Raw genomic sequence first — 21,967 nt, forward strand, 5'->3', positions numbered from 1 at the left:
ACCTGTTGGGATTAACTAGCTTCCGGACAGAGCCGTAACTTAATCTGGAGAAAACAGGAATGGTAGAGGTCATCATGATGTTTTTGATTGGATTCTAGATCTTTCAATTGCGTTGCATCTGCTTCTGTCGTCTTCAAGCCATACCTGACCTTTCAATCATGGCGACGTCATCTTGGCTTATTCGATGAGATCCCGGGGAAGTGAAAAAGGCAACTGACCGACTTAAGACCCAATATCGAAATATTTTACGATTATCCACCCAAATATTCTCTTCTCTCATTATTCGCGTTTTATTTTTATTCATTTTTACCAGCTTTCTGGTAAAATTCCTGTCCTCCGCAGTCTGCCCCTCCATTCCGGCTTGCACCGGAAACTCGCCGGGATATCAAGGAAAAATGGATCAGCTTCTGTAGTCCAATTCGCCGCCGCCTGAACATCATCTGCCCAACCAACAAGGCTCAACCGACGACCTCGATTTGCCCCCAGACATCGAAGCCATCATTGCAATATCTGACGGCCAACTACTACGATCCTAATTTCGAACCAGCGATTTGATGCCCCGTCAAAGTCCTCCTCCTCCGAGTCACCTCACCGCTTGCCCGCCTCGCCCTGCGCATGGTCCAAACCATGTGGGATCAGGGTCATCATCCAGCATGGCACATCATTCCTTTTCGCCGCGACTGCTCTCGCCACGGCTGAGTCCCGCGCCCCCCTCGTCCCTCCACGATATGGCTCGCAACCGCAAGCTCCGCCTGCTTGTCGCCGCGACTGGACCCCGCGATACGTCCTGGGCGCAGGCGCTCGTCGTGCGACTCTCCAAGAACCCTCAGATCGAAGCCCGCGCCATTGTCGACGATGTGGTGCCGCGGCTGACCCAAACAATCATCGTCATGCAGAACCGGAGTTTAGCGCTGGGAATGGGCGACCGGGCGGATGACGTCGAATTTTACCGACAACAAGCGTTTGAACTTGTGGAATGGGCAGATCTGATGGTCTGCGTGCCGTTAGATGCAGACAGTATCGCCAAGATGCTGGCAGGCGTTACAGATACGTTCCTCGGCGAAGTGCTTCGAGGATGGGATACGCAAAAGAATATCGTATTGGTGCCCGGCATGAGCACCCACATGTGGTCGAACCCGATGACCAAGAAGCATCTTAACAAGATACATCGGAAATGGAACTGGATACGTGTGGTAGCCCCAATATTGTGGCATTACGAAGGAACACCGAATCCGAAGCGAGTGCCGAACTGGAACGGCTTCAACGAGGTGCTAGGCATTATCAAGAACCAAGCAGACTTGCTAGGACTGGGCCGAGACGTCGAGATTGCGACAGGAATGGCCATGGTGGCTGATGTGGACGTGAAAGTTCAGTCAAAGTTGCCGCCAGAGATATGGACTATTATCCTCGACTACGCAGGAGATTGGGAACTGGCAAAGGCCTTGGGCATGTACACGAACCTTCCGATGCCTCCGACATGGACAAGCCGGCCCAAGGACCCAGCCGACCCCTTGAAGGTCTACGAGCATGAGCTCGAGTGGACCGTCCTAACATGCAACTCGGCAGCGATATGTAAGAAGATATCGCAATCTCCGCCGGAATTCCACGACATCTCGGCGCTGGTTATCAAACTGGTCATCAAGTTTGGGCTTATCGACGTGCTGGCGTATATGGAAGCCAACAGACCGGATCTCTTCAAGGCGTTTGACGGAACGACGCTGCCGACCAAGGCCTCGGCCTACTATCCTCGTACCGATGTGTTGGACTATTGGAAACAGAGCAGATGGTTCAGAGAACGGCATATCTATGACGCAGAAGCCGTGGACGGCGCCTCCAAGAACGGGCATGTTCGTGTGCTAGACTGGTGGTGGCGGCGATCCGGACTGTCGATGCGATATACAGAGTCAGCTCTGGAGCAAGCTAGCGGGAGTGGGCATCTCCTTGTGCTCGAATGGTGGCGCGATGCCGCGGCGCAAGACGACAAGGTCGTTTTACGACCGGGCCGGTCACTCTTATGGGCAACACAATATGGGCAAGCTGATGTGCTACGGTGGTGGGACGCGTCGGGTATCCCCGCGGCGCATGGTGATAGCGTTGCCAAGATGGCTAGCCGCTGGGGACAGGTGGACGTTTTGGAGACGTGGAGACGACTCAAAGGCGACGACAAGCTCGTCTACGACGCCGAAGTGCTGGTGCCGCCTACCATATATCAACACCTAGCGGTGCTTGAATGGTGGCGCAAGTTTGCTCACGGAGAACTCCAAGGGATGGAGGGACGTAAGCAGCAGGTCGAGTTTCGAACTTGCAACATTGAAGAGGCGCTTGAGGACAGCATCGGAGACCAGAGCCCGGTTCGACGATGGTGGACACAGAACGGGCTGAACCTGGGACTACGAGATGAGGAATGGCTTAAGACGCGATATCTCTAGGGCGGCTAAGGGCTGGTCGGCGTCTGGACCGATATCTGCACCTGAGCTTAATGGAGGTGGACTGAATTAGAACCCGGGAACCCGGGAGTTTGGAACTGGAAGAGGTGTGACAGCCCGATGGCACACCGTCTGTCCAGGATGGGAATCATACGCATCACCGCGTGGCATCGTGGTAAATCGAAAAGGGGTGGGATCTTGACGGTGGGATTGCGGGGAGCAAAGGTGACATTACGCGGCGTGGCTGTTTTTGCACATCCTTTGGAGTTGCGCATGGAGCTGAATTACGACTCTAGTCTGAATGATGAGCGAAGCTCTGTTTGTATTGCAATGTTGATGGGCGTTGATGTTGGGTCATACATGTCATGAACTACCTAGGGTAAACTGCGAGCATCAATAACAAGTCGGTACCGAAGCATAAACCGAAATCCCAGCCCAGCCAAGAATCGCATCAAGTCAGCTCATACAAACTTCAAGGACCCTGAATGACCCGTGCCACATCCGTACGACCGTGTCTGATGGCATTCGGGGACAACGAGACTGGCCTGGGTCTCGTTGGCTACCGTTGAGCATCAAAGTCTTGGCAACGGCAGACATGGGAGCTGGGGGGTTAATTACACGAGGAATTGACGGCTCCGACATGAGTTGGTCAGCGGTTGGTTCCCTGAAGCAATCCTCATGGTGCTTGGCGCAGAAAAATGCCAAGATGGAATTGATATCCGGGGGTGTGGATCGGCCTGAGGAACATGTTTGATATGATGAATGGTCCAGGTACAGGACCGGGCCGGTCGACGAGAGGAATAGGAAGGACAGGCCGACTTTATTTCAGGCACTGCCGAAGCCAGGACGTGGTAGGCAGCGGTAAGATACGACCATAGACGAGCTAATGGATGGTCAAACTATGGCCCTTGACTCTATCTCGACAAGGGTGACATCAACCTTTTCCCCACTCACACACTAGCTCCGTCCTTCGGATGCAGGTCACCCTCTGCCGGGGGGTCTTGAGTCTCTTTCTAGAAGATGTGCTCGTCCATTCACAGCCGCTGGTGAGAGCTTCCGTACATGCGCGTGGCGTAGAGTAGCGGTGGGCTGGTTCGATTTGGCTCACCAGGGAGCAAATGCCGGTGACCGGTAATTCTAGAGAACCCGAGACGGTCACCTTGAATATTGACTGCGATTCATGGCTTTGAAAGCGTGGTGAGAAAAAAATTGAAAGAAAAAGAATGGGCCCTCAACTCAGCCGTTACCCCGGCTATCCACAACCAGTCCCCGTGCTGGCAAAGGGCTCCATTTGTCTCGCCGTCGTCTTCTCGCCTCCCGAGTCGTCCCCGGGCCCCTCAACATGGCACGTCCACAGCGCGACTTTTGTAGTATCCATTACGTTTTGGCGCCTGGGAATGGCAAGACTGTTCGTGGGGCCCCGCGAGACCCGAGGTAAAGGATTGATGAGGAGAATCTGGAGTCTGGAGAAATAAACTGGAGAGATTTTACCTTGTTTTCTGGAGAAGGACGGAGATCTTTTGCGGAGAGAGATCTGGGCGTTTTTCTGGGGGGGGGAAAAGAAGCCATTCACGTTTGTTACCTAGGTGAGGGCCAAGGTGAATGCGACACCAGGCTTCGATTTGGAGAAGGCGCAGATTTGGGGTAACAAGCCCACATTCTCCTATCGTTCGTGAGGGGGGCGCCTATCGCTACCTGGGTTTGAGAGCGCGCTTTCCCTCTCTGCGCCTGTTGTTATCTCTCTAGGGCGTAATTCTCCAAGTGGAACGCGGTATCGGAGGGCGATGGATTGGGGAAAGGGGGGCGATAAGGAGAGGGGAAAGCCATTCGGCCCTGTCTCCCCATTTCTAAGCAGGGGGTTCATGTCGGCCATGTTACGACACCTGACTTTTGCGCTGCTTGTGTTTTATTGTGTGTTGTGCGCGCTGGGTGTTTTACTGAGAAAAAGGGCTCCAGCTGGGAATATCGTCACGTACGTAATGGCCATGACTGTTTAATCGGTCGCTGTCCGACAGAGTCCCACTTGCCACTTCCACGCTTAAATCCATGCTTAACTGGAAGTGACTTTCCCCGCATTTCTCCTCTCCTCTCTCCTCTCGTCCTGCTCCTGGTGCCTCGTGGCCAAGTACATGTAGCCGCGCTTCGCTTTGCTTTGTCGACCGGGTAGGTAGCCAAGCCAGCCTCCACATCGGGCATGAACTGGGCGAGACTCGGCGCGAGCGACGGCCCAAGACGGTTCGAGGCCTTGACGACTTTCCCCACCGGCATATGCGAAGATATGAGTTGGAGATGGGAGCTCTGATGGCGAGACTTTCTGGGGGCCTTGCAAAAAGGCTGATATTTATGAGGCCATACCGGAGCCCGTGGGAGAGACAGAGACCAAACTTCTCGGAGCCGTCAGAGAGTGAGTTGACTCGGGCATCAACAGGATCAAGGTTTCGCTCGGCCCGTGGAAGGGGAATAACCAACTCGGAGCCGTTGCAGAAAACCACTGACACTGGCTCGGAGCCGTGGATCCCATCTTTGTCCCCCCCATGCAAGCTGTTGGAGAGACGGAGCTGTAAGCCCCCCTGCAGCCAGCCCCTGGTGTTGTGATGCTGTGGTGACGGGCACGACCGCCTGTAGTTTCTTAGACGGGCTCATGAAGCGATGATCCCTCTGGCTAAATTGCGGGTACCTCATTAGACTCGTGGGCGTCACAGTTGACAGACGCTCGAGGCAGCAGCAGCACGCACCGCGTCAAGATAGCCTCTGATCTGATCTGTATCTTGCGAGTGGATTTCTCCCAGGCCTGCCATGCCAGGACAGACGAACGAACTGGCAGAAGGGAAAATCAACCCACCGACCCACGCCCGGGGAAAGTGCCTATCTCTGGCAAGGAGGCCCTGCCGTCTCCCCACCATTGAGATATCGACAGGGATGGTGGAGTACCGTACGCACCGCGCTTCGGAGTCGTGGAGATGAGGTAACCGAGTGGGAGCTGAAGCTCCACTCCGTTAGAAACGGCCAGTGGGATCGTCGTCTTTTGTGATATCGGTGGTTTATCTGCGATCCGTTGACTGAACAGTTTGACTAGACATTTGAGATGCGCCCGCTATTCACTCCACGGTCTGCGTGGTGTTGTAACAAACTGAAAAAAAAAAAAAAAAAAAAAAAGGTATTGTAGAGCCTCAGGTTTCATGAGCATGTATTTGCTTTGCTTCTCCACAAACCTTACAGCTGATGCTGTACGTCAGGGCGGTCAAAATTGGTCAGGTGGCTTATGCCAGGGTCATTCAAGCATGGGAGAGCAAGCAAGCAGCCTCTCATCGAGACGTGATGGATGGATCGATATCGCTGCAGTGGCGTTCTGGCCTGTTTGACATGACGAACAGGAGAGTAAGCTGCCGCCCGGCAAGGCTGGATCACTCAAAAATATCGCGGTCCGGTCGAGGATAATGACTCTATTCCCAATCGGCCATGGACTCGAATTCAACGCGGCCAACCAGACGAGGCTTTACTCTGTAGTGGGAGATCAATAAACCCCATAGCTACCTACCTACGTATGTACATAATCAAAGTAAAAGAGCAGGGATCCTGGTCTGGTTTCAATGGAGAGAAATCCAATCCATCCTGGAGAACCCACCCTGGTCTCGCCTGTCTTGGCACTTCTAGCGGCAGCCAAACCTTAGCGTCCCTCCTACACCACCACCCACGGAAACAGACTCGACCTGTACTGTATCTAAGGTTGCGCCTCCCAGGCTTGGGCTGATCCCCGACCAGCCGAGTCATGTCCCGCTTTCCCCCACATGAGGTTGTACATGGCCTTGAGCTACTTTGTCGGGACCGGCCCGGCTCTGCTCCTCTCTCTCACCTGGGCATGGCCGCCGCCGCTCACCTCTCTGTCCCTGACGGATTTTGAGAGTCCCCTTCTCTCCAGGGCCCCGGTTCGCCTCCGCAATTGGCTTATCATGGCACCACCCGGTGTGGTCGTGGGTCATGTCAGTCACCGATCCCTCCCCCATAGTACGGATATGCACCCAGTTTCAAGGGACCCGGTACTTGGATGGGGATGGGTTGGTTCAGTTCGCTGACGCAGGACAGCCCAGGCTAGAGGTGAAAACCGAGGGCCGGTTATGATGATCCATCGAGTCTGCTCCCTCACACCATGCCGCTCAACCTGCATGCATACATAAAGAAGCCATCTCCCCTCCCTTCCAAGGTTTTGGCCATCACCAAGCCGGTGTCCTCGCTTGACATTGATCCTTCCACCTTACCTTTCAAGTCTTGAGGAGTTGTATCATATTCAGTCTTTGAAACCTCAGTCATCATGGGTATTTCAACAGACCCCGAGGCCAAGGGCGGCGAGGCCCCCAACGTCTCTGACACTGCTCCTGGTATCCTTCTCGATGGAAACCACGTCGACGAGCAATATGGTCGAACCGTCCGTGGTCTCTCTCCCCGTCACGTCCAGCTCATGGCCATCGGTGGCTCCATCGGCACAGGACTTTTCGTCGGTATCGGCGGTGTCCTGTCTTCGGCCGGTCCTCTGTCTGTCCTGCTCGGCTACCTCATCTGGGGTGTCTGCTTCGTCTGGCCTTGCAACCTGTGCGTGGCCGAGATGTGCGCCTATCTTCCTATCCGTGGATCTATCTTTGAACTTGCTGCCCGTTTCGTCGACCCTGCTCTCGGTAAGTCTACAACCAACCATCACTGAAGCATCGGGCTAACAACCATAGGTTTCGCTATGGGATGGACTTACTTCTATGCTGGTCTCATGCTGGTCTGTGTCGAATACAGTGCTGTAGCGACACTTATGCAGTACTGGGTCCCTGATATCAACCCTGCTGCTTGGGTTGCTATGGCCATGGTTGTCTGCGTCCTTCTTAACGTTGTTGCTGTCAAGTAAGTGCCTTCGAAGCTTGATGCTGCCCCAGAAATTCTAACCAGACCCCAGGTACTACGGTGAAGCCGAGTTCATCATGGCCTCGCTCAAGGTCCTCCTCCTGTTCGGTCTCCTCTTCATCACCCTCATCACCATGTGCGGTGGAAACCCCAAGAAGGACGCTTATGGATTCCGTTACTGGGGCGGTGGCAAGGCCATGAAGGCCTACCACGCCGAGGGCGATCTCGGACGCTTCTGCGGTTGGTGGAAGGTTATCCTCTACGCTGGTTTCACCATTGCCGGCCCCGATATGATCTCCCTCTCGTCTGGTGAGATCCAGAACCCTCGACGAACCATCCCCCGAGTTGCCAAGCTCATCTTCTACCGACTTGTTGGTTTCTACGTCTTTGGTGTCCTGGCTGTCGGTATTATTTGCAGCTCTGAGGATTCTCGTCTGCTCGGTGCCATTGAGAGCAGTGCTGCTGGTGCTGCTGCCTCTCCCTGGGTCATTGGAAGTGAGTAAAGTTATTGAAAGTATGGCTGTAACAATACTAACCAACCTGTAGTTGAGAACCTTGGCATTACTGGCCTCCCCGATCTCATCAACTTCCTAATCCTCACCTCTGGTCTCTCTTGCGGTAACGCCTACCTGTACTCCTCGTCCCGAACCCTCTACGGTCTTGCCCGCGATGGCCAGGCCCCTGCGATCCTCATGAAGTGCACCAAGGCCGGTGTCCCCATCTACTGCGTCATGACTGTCAGCGTCATCAGCTGCATCACCTTCCTCGTCGCCGGCGAATCCTCCGTTACCGTCTTCTTCTGGTTCGTCGACCTCACCACCACCGGTCTCATCGCCACCTACACCATGATGATCATCGTCTTTGTCGGCTGGTACCGCGCCCGCAAGGCTCAGGGCCTCGACGACTCTGCTCTCCACTACGTTGCCCCCTGGAACCCCTGGGCCGCCTACCTCGGCCTCTTCCTGGGTACCGTTGCCCTCATCTTCATCGGCTTCGACAAGTTTGAGCCCTGGAGCACGCAGGGTTTCGTCACCAGCTACTTCTGCCACGCCTACGCTGTTATCCTGTTCGTCTTCTGGAAGGTCTTCAAGAAGACCAAGTTTGCCAACCCCGAGACGGCCGATCTCGTCAGCGGAAAGAAGGAGATCGACGAGGAGTGCAAGCACTGGGAGGAGGGCGGCATCGAGGAGAACTACCGCCGCGAGCTGGCTGCCATGCCCTTCTGGAAGCGTTGCTGGGAGCGTATTTGGTAATTGGTCTCTGCGACCTGCAGGCCTAGACTTGCTGTACAGTTGGATTAGCAATATGCAATATGATTATCGGTTATTGACTGAGAATATTGAAAATGTCTTTGTTTCCGTGATATGTGAATGTTCTGCGATGTGTTCCTGATTCGACTACTACCCTGGATGAGGCTGAGAACGCTAGAAGAAGCTATGGCGCGGTATTGATACTTTTCCACAGTTGAATCTCAAGGATATAGAAGAGACCTTGCAATATCTATAGTTCAAATCTTAGGGTCAACCAAGGGGAATACAAATAGAGAAAAATGGGTTGTTCTAATATGAGTTGCGAAAACCTTGTGGTTTCATACTAGGCAACTTGATGCCCATGACTCTGGTCCTATGTTTTCAACCCCCTCTCACTTGGCAAAAATGTCCGATTAGCAAGACCGTCTACAGCCATTTAGCCATCCTTCATGACTGCGTTGTCTACTCAGCCATAATCGCCTTGTCGTACCCATCCATGGAAGTCCCCCTTGCTTGTCCATGGCCACCTCGCCATTCACATCCACAATCATCCAGTCTCCCTCCGCGATAGTAGAGCTGTCCTTGGAGGGGCGGAAGTTAGTCTCTATTCCTAAAAACCTTGTTAGTTCAGGGATTCAATCTGTGTATTTCACGTAACTTACCAGAAGAGTCACCTCTATCGCCTTCCTCTTCGCCCTCGTCCGAGGCAGTGGCATCAGTTTCACAACCAACCTGAGGGGTGTCGGCAGAGGCAGCAGCCTTTCTCTTTCGTGCTTTGGTCGCCGTTTTCTCGACATGCTCCAAGGTTCTGCTTCCAGGGGCCAAGGTGAGCCCATCGTTTGTAATTTAGGTTAGAGAATAGAAGATATTGGTTCATTTTCCTTGCGCCTGCAGGGAGGGCTGGCTTGAGTGGGTTGTCGTTCGTAATCCGAAGCTTGGATGCTCCACGTCGAACAATCATGGCACGAGCAGGGATTTTCCTCGCAAACATGGCCCAGTTCTGTCTAAGCTACTCCTCTGTTCTAAGATTTTCCTCGAGTGCGAAGTTCTTACTCTTTGAGTCTCCACCTCCACCATCCCGTAAGCATCGCGGGACTGAAGATATCCCACAAACACGGCGCGATCGCGAGGTTTTCCTTGCTCAACCTTGTTCCTTGGTTCAACATCGTCGACGTACATCCTCACAACCTCGAACATGACAACAAAGAAATCTGCGATTCCCACCTCTGACTGAAAGCCTTCTTGGATATCCCAGACCCTACAACTGAGGAAGCATCTGACGAGGAAGATGACGACGAAACAGAGGAAACCCCATGGCAATCCTTTGTGAGGTTTCTGTAGACCTGGTGAAAATCGCAAGAGGTGTGACCACCTTCGGCGAGAACACTGAGCGACAAACGGCCTGAAGCGGAAGTTAACCCCCCACAAGGAGCACAAAAGAAGATCAGACATTTGCCTAAAGAATGTAAGAGGATTCATAGAAATGACATGATAATAGGATAAAATGATTTGATTGTTATTTTATCATTCATTCTCTTAGTTTACTTGCTATTAAGTCAAGTTGATCCTTTCTTTTGTCTTCGTTGAACCTAGGGCCTACAAGACCATGGCTCATAAGGCCCTTCCAGACAAGGACATGGCTCAGAAGAAGACACCTGCTATGGTTAAGAACAAGAGAATCTTTGAAAGATACGAGGACGCCATTGAGTCGTTTGGAGATGATGCTGGGGAGGAGCTTGAGCTTGATTCTGCTAACAAGCTCATTCCGCCTAGAGGCGCTGAGAACCCAGAGGTCAACAGCTACGAAGCCTCCGGCTTCCATCACTGAACCAAGGCTAGGTTGGTTAAATATTTCTGGCATGTTAAGATAGTGCTGTCGCGAAAATTGATACTAACTTTATCTTGGAGACCAGAGAGATGAGAGTTGCTTGGGATGGCGCCTGTGTACTAATTGGGCTCTTCTAGACGGTGCTTAGCGAGCCTCGTACCCCGTCCTTGGGTTTTACTGGGAATACTGGCTCTTTTCTGGTGGTACATTATGGTCACTTTCTTTCGGGCTTTGCTTTATGGGAATGGCAATTTTTGAACTCGGGGCCAAAAATAGAGATGGCGTCAAGGGTGAAGTCCAAATATGAAACAGGTTTGCCCCAGGGAATACTACTTTGCTGGGTTTCACTACGATAAGCTTTGGTTTGCAGTTGTTATGTTTATTTGGAAACGAGAGAGAAACAAATGAACAGCCTCTTGAGATTAATATCAATGGGTTTGATGGTCGCCAAGAGATGATCGGTAGCCGAGACGGGAGCTCGATGATCACGGCAGCATCTCGATGTGAGCCTTATTTCAAGACTAGGTATTGTAATAAAACCACAAGATATTAATACGGACAATGTTATTAGTACATCATAGCGCCAAGTCGTTGTATTACCATGTAACGTTCCTCTTGATTGGGGAGGTTCGTTAAGCAAGTCGCCATGTAACACAGCAATATAAAGCTATCCAGGATCTACAGTATCGAGATAGCGACTTCTACCCGAACCGATCCGCCGAGAGTATTAACGTCATTGCCTGACCTTGCTAGGTAGATATCCATCGCCATAGTTAGTTTGCTACCGGTGCATTTAGCCACGAAACTGCGCAGATAACATGTCTCAACCCCAAACACACCCCGACTTGGGACAAACACCAGACACGGAGCAATTGCCTAGGTGCGTAGCAGCGGAGGATCAAAGCCGTTCAAGGTACTGCCCCGCGCCGATCAACCGTGGTAGCAAAAGACCCTCAAGCGAGACGAGCCAAGAAGCGGGCTCGACCCAGAATCACGAGACGCACGCGGGTCGAAGGGAGCAACCGAGAGTCATGAGGAAAAGCAAACGTTGGGAAATATTGGCGGGTGAGGTCGGCGCAGGACAGCCAAAGAAGAAAGGTGAATGCATGTGAGATGTCACTGTTGCTTGCGACCACAAGCCGCTGTGGATAAGAAATGATGATCAATTTCATCCCTTAGCATGTGTTTGAACAACATTATGTGAAGAGACGAGATGAAAAAGAGTCGGTCGAGAGGTTCTCGCGATCTGCGCAATATATCCCCAACGCAGATTCCCTTACAGCTTCGGAAACACCTCAACCTTGTAGTTGCAGGAGACTGAGAGACATTGGGCGAGATGCTTCTGGTGGCTGGCAGGGTTACATTGGAAGCCTGCAGGCGCATGAGCGAAGGAAAAACAACCTGTCAGCGGGATATTGTCAAAAGGACTGTTTTGTGATGTGTCGGATCCATGTGCACAAAGGGGGGAGAGCCAGAATAATGAGCCCAGTTACGGTACGGATAATTACCTGAAACCACGACAGCTGGATACAACTGACCTTTCAAGCCACTCTCTCAAACACAGGCGATCAAGGGTCCTGCGGTGACGTCGTTGGGGGCCTCCAGGGGCGTGTGCTTGTGCTGTTTGCTGTGTGCTTCTTCGGAGTCCGGGGCCGCGGAGGCTCCTTGCTTTTTTTTCCTAGACAATTGCAACCGCCGCACATGGAGGCTGAAATCCAACGATTGCCGACAGGCACTCAAGACATTGACGGGAGGCGGAAGACGGGTTGTGACACCGGGCTCGTTAATTTCGTTGGCTGTCGACCATCGTACGAGAAGTCGAGTAGAGGGTATTAACTGTGCCCGTTGACTCAATAGTCTGGCCTTGCATGAATCGCTAACAGCAAGGGCCACCGCAAGTGCCTACAAGGCTGGATGGGACCGTTGTCTTTTGAATCAGATCACGTCAGGCGAGAGACCCAGACATTGATTGACAGGCACGGCACGGGGTCAGCATGGCATGGCGAGGCATGGCAGCCATGGCTGTTTGCGTTTGCGTCTTTGAAGCGAACGGAACGAAGCACGAGGAGCCCAGGATTATTACCCCTGGCCTGGCAGGCGTCATGACGGACGGTGGATATGTAGGGAGGACATGGGGCGAAAACTACGGATACATTACTTCCTCGACGGACAAATCCCAGGCTGAAGGATCACCCAGAGCTGCGGGTAGAGGCAGTTCGTGATGATGATGATGTACGAGGGACCGTCTTCACCGCAGATGAAATCTCCGCGATGAGGCCGGGGGGGGCGAAAGCACTTGAAGAGACGAGTCATGCGCACTCTGGGCAGGGGCACTTTGGGAGCGAAGTTGACGGCCATGATGGATGAATTGAACAGACGACGGAACCGAGTTCGCGGGTTCTACCAAGAGCCCGCCGTCTTATTCTAGTCTATTAGCGCTGGCGCTGGTGATAGCGTCGCCGCGTGGCTCTAAGCGGGGATGAACACGAAGCCAGGGAAGGGCGAAGATCGTACTAAAGTCAATGGATAACATGGGCAGCATGGGATTTGACATGAGGCAAATGAGGATGTGCTGTATTGGATTGGATGTTGGGTTTATGACTTGCAGAGGGGATCCGATGAGCTTCGGATGATTGTCGCCAAGGATGAGAGTCCAACAGTTGGGTTGGTGATAGACAATGGTCTGCTCCGCATCCGGGGGGAGCCAACAGAGTTGGACCGTGAGGTGGCATCGTGGGAGATCTACACAAGTTAACAAACACAAACGACTACCTTTTCGGATAGATTGAAAGAGATTGATTATTGATCATCACTCTTTCAAAGTCTACCTGCAATCTTGTAGCGTCTACAAAACACCCGGCGTAAAAAAGTGAGGCTCTCCGTCCCGTGCCGCGCCATCCAAACGCACGGCGCGCAACCTCAGCCGAGCCCAGCGCTCGCTCGCTGGATGGATGGATCAGGCGAGAGGCGAAGCTGTCCTGTCCTTCTGGAATAGAAACCCATGCGGCCTGTGGAAACGGGTTGGAACATGCAGCTGAAACCAACACAATCGAAGCGTGCACGTGGAGGAAGGGGTTCCCGTATTCCATGTCTTGTCTCACCCATATCACCATCATTTATCACGAATCAATCTGCGGCTGTTCCGTCAGAGCAGGGAAGAGACAAGACTCAACTGACAGCTTGTCATGTCAATCATTCCCCCCTGATGCCCATGCCATGCCATGCCCCCTCGGGAGGGACCCGACCTCGTGCTCTCTTGACATGGAGATCCGGGGGATATGCCATATTGCACCGTGACATCGCCAGTAGCCGAAATGTCCACCAGAGGGACTCTCTCTGGCTAGTAGGGCCGGACTAGCCAAGCACGAAGAGTCCGTCATCTGCATACCATCCGTAGCATCCATCTTTGGCGCCATGGGATGGGGACTCTTACTCAGCGCCCCGTGGCCGACGCTCGCTTCTCGTCCTTCCACCGACCGACCGCCTCTCCGTTGTGCTTCAGGTCAAGCACAGGGGGGGCAAGCTGGTCGGCTGGGCGTCTGCCTTTCCCACCACGCTGGAATTGGCGTCGAGCCGGTCGAGAGCCAAGCTGGCCACAGAAGCAATTCCATTTCCAACCCCCCTGGTTTGTCATTGGCGATCTAGCTGGGATCATGGCGGAGGTGGCAGACCTCTGAGAGGATGCGAGAAGAACAGCGTGACGAGGGAGAGATCGTCGCCAGATCTGAGCAAGAAGCAACGACTGACCGCCACGATCCCTGACTGTCGGTGATTTTGAGTTGCCGAGCAATCTTGTTCCTGGACCTTTCCCCTTGGACACATGGCATCGCAGGTCGCCGCCTCGTCCACACGCTCGGACAAGGCGGCAGCTGAATCATTTCCATGCTGTTGCGTGCGTACAACACAGACCTCTTGAGCATCCAAGACCTTCTTCAGCGGGCAAGCCTCGCAGAAGTCTTCAGCAGTCTTCAGCGCCCTGCGTCCAGGGGGTGGGGAGCAGATCCTCTACTGCAGGGGCCATCCTCTCGGGGCACCATCACCTGCACCCACCGGACCCGCACTGGACTCACCCCGTGTCGTGTCGCCCGCCCATCGTCCATGTCTTGTCGCCGTCTCCGGCCCCTGGACTGGACATCCATGGCTCACCACCGTCACCATCAACACAATCTAGCCTAAACCACATCCCTGCTGCGCTGAAGAGAAAGATTGAGGGAGAAGGGGAGAGCATGTTAGGAATAAAGAGAGGGAGCGCGACAGCTGAATTGACTGATTAAACTCGCATGCGAGAGATCAAGTTCAAGACTCGTCAGATTTGGATTTGACCGTGATGCGACCCCGGAGAGATGGAACAGTAATGGAAGGCTTCTCTGCAAGGTACGATACCACGCAAATCCCACGAATGGTTAGACCTCCTGGCACCGCCATACGACGAAGCAAATTACACCGACTTGCCAGCTCAGGCCTAGACAGGTAACCTGACCTCTGCTTGGACACGCCCCTTGGCAAGCCATGACTCTTTTTGACTTTGGCTTGGCCCCGGACCAGACTCACTGCCATGGAAATGATGGCGGGGGGGGAAGCAAGTGGTTTAGCTCTCGACTACCGTGCGCGTGGTGTTCATGCTGCTCATCTTTTGATGTGTGTGGTGTGTGTGTGTGATTTGCTCCAATGAATGCCGTGGATGATCCAGTTTCGTCTACCGCCACCACCAAAAGCCATCAAATCGTCTGGACCCGACAGATAGAAGTTACTTTTTCTTTGTTTTTCTTTTTCTTCTGACATTTTTTGCTTCTTTTTCCTGACGGCAAATCGTCACGCTGCCGGGACGTTTCTCACTTGCGTCTGCTTGCTTTCTTTCCTGCTTGCTTCCTGCAGAACAACGCTGCTGCAGCTCGCCGTCGACGCATTCCTCAGTCGATGGATGCCTCTGCCAGCCCGTTCAAGTTCGGCTAGATCTCATTTGCCCTCTCTCGCGTGCAGGTGGAGAGGAGCTCTTTTGCTTAGCCTGATCGCTCGGGCGGGATTGGCAGATTGCGGCCGGGATTGATTTGGATGAGGAAAAACCCATCCATCCATAACAGAGGGAGAGGACGTAACCATCCTTGTCTGTGCCTGCCCGCACCTGCACGCCCTCCGTACCTTCCTTGTCCTCCTAGTGTCTATGCAGCTCACACCCCAGCCCATGTCCATGTCCCTCCCCCAAGCAGAGCAAGCCCACTTCACTTCCATCCTATCCACCTTGCTTGGCTTGGACAATCGTCCCTTTTTATCTCGACGTCCTCGTTCGTCTTGTTCCCCAAGTTCCCCCTCCAATCCTTTGCCCGATCCCGCGGTCCTGGTCGTCGTCGATCGCTCTCGCTGAGGAACAGAGGAGTGTTGGATGAGGCGTGAGGGTACTCTGCTGCATATCAGACACCCATCCTCGGCTTGAACTTGCTCAGGTTATATCGAAATGCCACGCCCATGAGCCGGCATTTGAAGGACAAAGACGAACCGACAGTATACGACCGATAATTGCAGCATCTGAGACGAATACCGAATCGATCACTTGGCCACCTAGTCAAGACCTCCGCTTCAGCAACTTCACCATCAACATCGACACCGCTCCTCCGCACATGTTGCTCTCCGTGCCGTCGACTTTGCGCTGACAGTAGAATCCCCGGGGGGAACCTGACGATCCAACCTGGGGACGGAAAAATAAGAGGGCACCCGTGAGAAATCATGGCCAAGTTTACTTTTCACGGCCGCAAGAAGCAGCCGCCAAAGGTGACTGTCACCGCCCCGCCTATGAGCAAGGCCCAAAAGATCCTCGGCGCGACCGCTCTCAATATCGATGCTCCTCACCAGTGGGAAGACTTTTCTGGCTCCAAGGTTAGCGTCGCTGCCACTGATACTTCTGATGCTCCGACATATGCATCGTCGGCGAGGCATCAGCGCGGTGGTGGTCGCGAATGGGGAGATGAGTCGGAGATTGTGCCCCGGCAGTTCAGGAACAATGGAGCGCCCACCGACGATTACGACGATGACGGAGTCTCGGACATGACGAGCATCCTTAGGAAACGGCAGTCGTCTTCCACCCTTCACTCGTGGTACGACAAGTCCAAGCAGCCTCTGTCCATCTCCCAGCAGACGTCGAATTCAGCCATGGCCAAGGGTCTTCCCTCCAAGGCGCAGAGGATGCTGGATATGGACCATGCGCTAGAGAATTCAAAGTCGAGAAGGAAGAAGCCCGCCAAGCTGGACCTGTCCAACCTTATGGGCCGGTCTCGGAACAAGAAGAATGAAAACCAGCCTTGGGAGGGCCCTATTCTTGGGCCCGACCAAGTCGTTAGGTCACCTTCCATTCTGTCGCCGTTGAGCACGCCCTCGTTAAGAGGGAAATTGTCAAAGCGGCCCACAAAGGAGAGTCTGAGGTCATTACATTCGGAGACGAATCGACCTGAGACAAACCGACCTACGATAAATCGACCTGCAACGGGTGACAGCAACCGCCGTGGACACGGTCATCTAAACGGACTGCCTAATCTGTATGAGCATTATGAGCAAATGTCGTTCCGCCAGGTCATGGATGAAGAGTTGCATGAGATGGAGGAACCCCCGGAGAAGCCGAAGCAGACGGAACCTCAACCCAAGCCGACAACTACCCACACCAAGCAAGGGCATCACCCTGCACTGCCGGCACACCATGATGAGCAAATCGTCTCACAATATGCCAAGCGCCATTTGCCCCAGACGCCCCAGGCCATCCTGGCGAGCAAGCCTGGCCAATCTTCACCAACCGATTGCGCTGCCAGCGTGTCCAGCAGGCACACGCGCACGTCAAAGGCATCGAAACGCACCGATAGGAGTTTCCAGGAGTCGGATCTTCAGGAGAAGAGCGTGCTCTCACTTTCATCAGACTCTGAGGAGGACGAGTATATGGACTCATCGAGCAAGGGCGCTGCCTCCGTGCCCGAGTATGCGCACTCTGACGCAGGATCATCTATTGACTATAGGCCAGCTACATCTCGGACATCCGAGAGTGCCGACAACAGCTCAAGGCGATTGAGCAGGTCTAGCAGGTCAAGCAAGCGAACGAGCTTTGCGGCCACAAACAACTACTTGACCATCCCGAATGGACACCACCGGCCTCCCGCTGTCAGCCCTCGGTCAAGCTCATTATCTGGAAGCTCTACAAACACCATCCAAGAGGGAACCGCTGGTCAATCACCCTCTCGTGTGTCGAGCATGCAATCCAACTCGTCGGCAAACACGACCATGACATGGCAGAGCAAGCCTGGTTACGGCCTGCAGCAGGCCAAGGCTGTCACCATGCACCCTGCCCACGGGCCTCCGGAAGCTACAACAGACTCGGAGCCAGAGAAGGAGGTGGAATCCTCAGAAACCGAGCCAGAGGCTGAGGTTGACATTCTCCCTGCGCGGAAGTATGTCCCTCGCGACTCGACAACAACCAATCCCGACCAACCGACGCCTCCTTTGAGCCCCAGCTCAGTCGACTTTTACATCCGTTCCGCTCACTCTTCTATCGATGGTCACGGAAGCCATAACCGCTTCATGGCCGTCACCCGCCAGGAGGAGATGCTTCTGGCTGCTCTCCGTCACAAGAGGCAAATCATGCGTGAGACGTTCCTCAATGAGATGGACGAAGGCGCCCGGAACGAGAAGCTCGCACCCAAAGGTCATCAATCAAAGCCTTCCGAGGCCACCATCACTGAGTCTTCTTTTGACTTTGACTTCCCTGCTCCTCCTACTTGCAAGGACAAGACAACCGTTGCTGCAGATGGCACCACCGTCCTCGACCTGAGCCATAGTGCCAACCAGACACAGCCCACAGCCAAGTCGACGAGCGTAAAAGAGACCCGAGCCCCTTCTGCCGCTCCTCAACTATCCATGAAAAAGGCTGCACCTAAGCCTCATAAGGACCACCACCAGCACGAGCGCATTCTCCTCTATCTCGATTCCCCCCTTGCCGCAGAGCACTCGATCGATGAAGCTGAGCCGAGTCCCGACCTGAGCGACTTTTATGAGTACGGAAACGAGTCTGAGGACTCAGAGATTGTGTCTGAGGTCATTCTGTACGCCAAGCAGCGTCGTCACAGTGACCGAAAGAACAGTCAAACCAGCACCAAGCGCCGACCCAGCCGGTCCCAGCAGAGCCCCAACCGACAGGCCGATACTCTCGAGGTCGGCGTGCCTCGCCCCGATAGCCCCATCTCCCCCGATGCCCTCTCGGCTGTTCCCCGTCGGCCAACAGTCAACAAGAAGACGGCTCGGTTGAGCGCAGTTGGCCCTGCGCGATGGGGTTACGAGGACTAATTTCACACGTCCCCAGCGGACGACGATACGTTCTACAACACTTTCCTTTCTTTTCTTGATTCAACGCATTTTAGAAACCGGAGTATTCCTGGATACCTCGATCGCAGCCATGATCGCACGCACATACATACAACCTTTCCTTTGTCGGCGATGATTTCTTTAAGATTTGTTTCTTTCAGGATACTTCAACTGGGTTCTTTCCGGAGCAGTAGGCGAACCATCATTGTGGACTGCTCCTTGCTATGGGAGCATCTGGTGGATGGAGTTTCTCTTGACGACTATGCCCGACTGCGACGAACTATCCCCTGGATACTGAACTGTTCTATTCTAAACCACCTCTACAAAATGCCGACTGCTTCGAGTCGCCTGAAACAACGAGTTCATTGGACGTGGGAATGGTCCTCAAGGACGGAGCGGAGCGGCAGCAATTTCTTTTGACGAACGTGACGAAAAGCGAAACAAGACGGATAGGTACGGGACTGTAATATGACTGAAAGGGGGGCATTCTGGGTGGAAGTTTGTGTATCATATTGTAATTCGCGATAGTCGCATAACGTTCTCGAATACCGCAGAATAGCGAGGAGAGGGGCAGCTGGCTCCTTGTTCTCCAAATGGATAAGATTCATCTTGAAATTTCGACACCTTTGTTACGTGGTGAATGGTTTACGAGTAGGTAGAGCCCTCGGGAGGCTGGGGGATCTTCTTGTTGTGGGAAGAGGCCATGTATCTAGTTCATGTCAGTTCCAGCTCCCTGGCGCCATGTCTGAGGTTCCGTACCGTCGCAGTTCAATGAGGATCGTCTCCATGGTGTTCTCTCGCTTCCACTGGGCGAGGCAGGGCAGCTGGCTGGGATCGACGACACCGTTGGTTGGGTTGACGCAGGGCAGGTTGACCTGGCTGACGAACTGGATCGTGGGAGGGAGGTCAGGGTACTCGGGGCCGCAGTGCATCTTGACGCTGTAGATGCGGTTCTCGTGGACGGACTACCAGCATATTAGCTGAGCTGCCGCATTATCTGTAAGCGACACGGCGGCCTGTAATAGGGACCTACATGAGGGGGACCGAGGATGGTGCCGTTCCAGTTGCTCATGAGAAGATCCTCGGGATCCTCAAGACCGTAACTGCAGGCCTCGGCGCCGAGACCCTTTTCACCCTTCTCCAGCTCCTCCAGCAGGCGGAAGTTGCGAGGAACCTTGGCGGACATTGTGACGTATCTCTCTCCTCCGTACACAAACTAACCCTTTTAACAAACCAAAAAGAAAAGGAGGTGGAAGGGGGAGATCGCTTCGTGGGGGTGACGTTGTTGTAGTGGCGGTTGATATTGGGCTATGAACTTTCGGTCCAAGACATGGGAACGCGGGGCAGGGAGCAACAGACAGCGGCGGTGGGTGGTAAAGGGAGGGAATCTCCCCGATAAGAGTGACAAGCCCCGCCATTTGCACAGCCACACATGCCACCTTTCACGCCACGGGAAAGAGCACACGCACCCGGAGCTCCTACCTTGCCTTGCGGAATAACGTCGGAGCTCCCGGAGCGGAGCTAAGAGCTTTTGCTGGAGCTGGGATTTTGGTTTTTCCACTGACCCGACTCGTGGAAGAGGGACGTCATTTCTTTGCCTAGCATCGTTGACTTCTGGGTTGCGATCCTTCCCTCTCCAGCCGCTAATCCCCCCTCAAACGCCGCAATCATGGCCATGTCCGTAACGCGGGCGGTCCTCCGGGTGCCGCAGCCGCGTCTTCTCTTAACAGCAACCGCCGCCGCCGCCGTCACGGCCCGGTCCCTCTCGGCGCGCCGCCGGCCCTTGAGCACCACCTCCCGCGCCCTCCTCCCCGCCGGCTTCGGCTCCCCTGTCCTGCCGTCCTACTTCTCCAAGCCCCGGCTGCCGGCCAACACGATTGTGCGGTTCGTCCCCCAGCAGACGGCGTGGATCGTCGAGCGCATGGGCAAGTTCAACCGTATCCTCGACCCCGGTCTGGCCATCCTCGTGCCCTTTATCGACCGCATCGCCTACGTCAAGAGCCTCAAGGAAGTTGCCATTGAGATTCCTAGCCAGAGTGCCATTACCGCAGACAATGTTACTCTGGAGCTGGATGGTGTTTTGTTTACTCGTGTCTTTGATGCGTACAAGGCGAGGTGAGTTGGTTCTCTTGAGCTCGAGGACTGTGGACTATGACAGCCATTGAGTACGAATTGTACCATGAGAGGTAATAAGCTGACATTCTCTGCCCCTCTGCAGCTACGGTGTCGAAGATGCCGAGTACGCCATCTCTCAGCTCGCCCAGACGACCATGCGATCCGAGATCGGTCAACTGACCCTCGACCACGTCCTCAAGGAGCGTGCTGCCCTCAACACCAACATCACAGCCGCCATCAACGACGCCGCCGAAGCCTGGGGCGTGACCTGTCTGCGTTACGAGATCCGGGACATCCATGCCCCCGCCGCCGTCGTCGAGGCCATGCACCGACAGGTCACCGCCGAGCGTTCCAAGCGCGCCGAGATTCTCGACTCTGAAGGTCAGCGCCAGAGTGCCATCAACATTGCCGAGGGTAAGAAGCAGAGCGTCATCCTGGCGTCCGAGGCTTTGCGGGCGGAGCGCATCAACGAGGCAGATGGTGAGGCCGAGGCTATCCGTCTCAAGGCACATGCCACTGCTCAGGGTATCGACGCTGTCGCGAAGAGCATCCTCAAGGGTGAGGCTGGTGCCCAGGCTGCAGTCAGCCTGAGCGTTGCTGAGAAGTACGTCGACGCCTTTGGCAAGCTTGCTCGCGAGAGCACTGCTGTTGTTGTTCCCGGCAACGTCGGCGATATCGGTGGCATGATCGCCACGGGTCTCAGCGTTTACGGCAAGGTGGGCGATGCTCAGGCACGCTCCATGGCCAAGTCCCTCGTCGGACCTAAGCAGGAGTCCTCAGAGGCGGATGAGTCCGAGACCTCTCACGACGAGAAGCCCGATATCAAGGAGACAGTCCTGGAGGGCTTCAACCAGGCGGCTGGCAAGAAATAAAGCAGCCAGACACCCCAAATCTATCACCACATTCACGGAGGAACCGCATGAAATCACACCCACTCAACTATCAGACACAAACACAACCCACAACAACCATGAATAGCGGCGTTTAGCGGATGTACTTATAGGGATCTCGTGAGGGGGTCTATCATTACTCTAGAGCCAAGGGGGGACGGGGGAGCGCGCCAACGTGTACTATATGGTTTTTCTTTTCTTTTTCACTCAAAGCGTATGGCAAAAAAGGAGGGAGTAGGC

General features: G+C 54.2%; 5 protein-coding genes across 5 annotated transcripts; 4 read left to right on the top strand and 1 right to left on the bottom strand.

Moving 5' to 3' along the window:
- Positions 1 to 554: 554 nt before the first annotated feature.
- NCS54_00300400 (Flavoprotein domain-containing protein) lies at positions 555 to 2,429 on the top strand (the record flags this gene model as incomplete). Its single annotated transcript, XM_053148591.1, has 1 exon — positions 555 to 2,429. The coding sequence occupies one exon, from the start codon at positions 555 to 557 to the stop codon at positions 2,427 to 2,429; it is 1,875 nt and encodes a 624-aa protein (XP_053004566.1).
- A 4,306-nt stretch (positions 2,430 to 6,735) lies between these two features.
- On the top strand, positions 6,736 to 8,563 carry NCS54_00300500 (AA-permease domain-containing protein; the record flags this gene model as incomplete). Its single annotated transcript, XM_053148592.1, has 4 exons — positions 6,736 to 7,096; positions 7,145 to 7,310; positions 7,363 to 7,805; positions 7,857 to 8,563. 4 exons carry the CDS (start codon positions 6,736 to 6,738, stop codon positions 8,561 to 8,563), a joined length of 1,677 nt encoding a protein of 558 aa, XP_053004567.1.
- Positions 8,564 to 16,109: 7,546 nt separating this feature from the next.
- On the top strand, positions 16,110 to 18,704 carry NCS54_00300600 (Hypothetical protein; the record flags this gene model as incomplete). Its single annotated transcript, XM_053148593.1, has 1 exon — positions 16,110 to 18,704. One exon carries the CDS (start codon positions 16,110 to 16,112, stop codon positions 18,702 to 18,704), a length of 2,595 nt encoding a protein of 864 aa, XP_053004568.1.
- Positions 18,705 to 19,367: 663 nt separating this feature from the next.
- On the bottom strand, positions 19,368 to 19,908 carry NCS54_00300700 (UBC core domain-containing protein; the record flags this gene model as incomplete). Its single annotated transcript, XM_053148594.1, has 3 exons — positions 19,368 to 19,431; positions 19,482 to 19,687; positions 19,756 to 19,908. The coding sequence occupies 3 exons, from the start codon at positions 19,906 to 19,908 to the stop codon at positions 19,368 to 19,370; spliced, it is 423 nt and encodes a 140-aa protein (XP_053004569.1).
- A 483-nt stretch (positions 19,909 to 20,391) lies between these two features.
- NCS54_00300800 (Hypothetical protein) lies at positions 20,392 to 21,709 on the top strand (the record flags this gene model as incomplete). Its single annotated transcript, XM_053148595.1, has 2 exons — positions 20,392 to 20,837; positions 20,941 to 21,709. The coding sequence occupies 2 exons, from the start codon at positions 20,392 to 20,394 to the stop codon at positions 21,707 to 21,709; spliced, it is 1,215 nt and encodes a 404-aa protein (XP_053004570.1).
- Positions 21,710 to 21,967: the final 258 nt, after the last annotated feature.

The sequence above is a fragment of the Fusarium falciforme genome, chromosome 2, assembly GCF_026873545.1.
Source record: "Fusarium falciforme chromosome 2, complete sequence".
Taxonomy (NCBI): Eukaryota; Fungi; Ascomycota; class Sordariomycetes; order Hypocreales; family Nectriaceae; genus Fusarium; species Fusarium falciforme.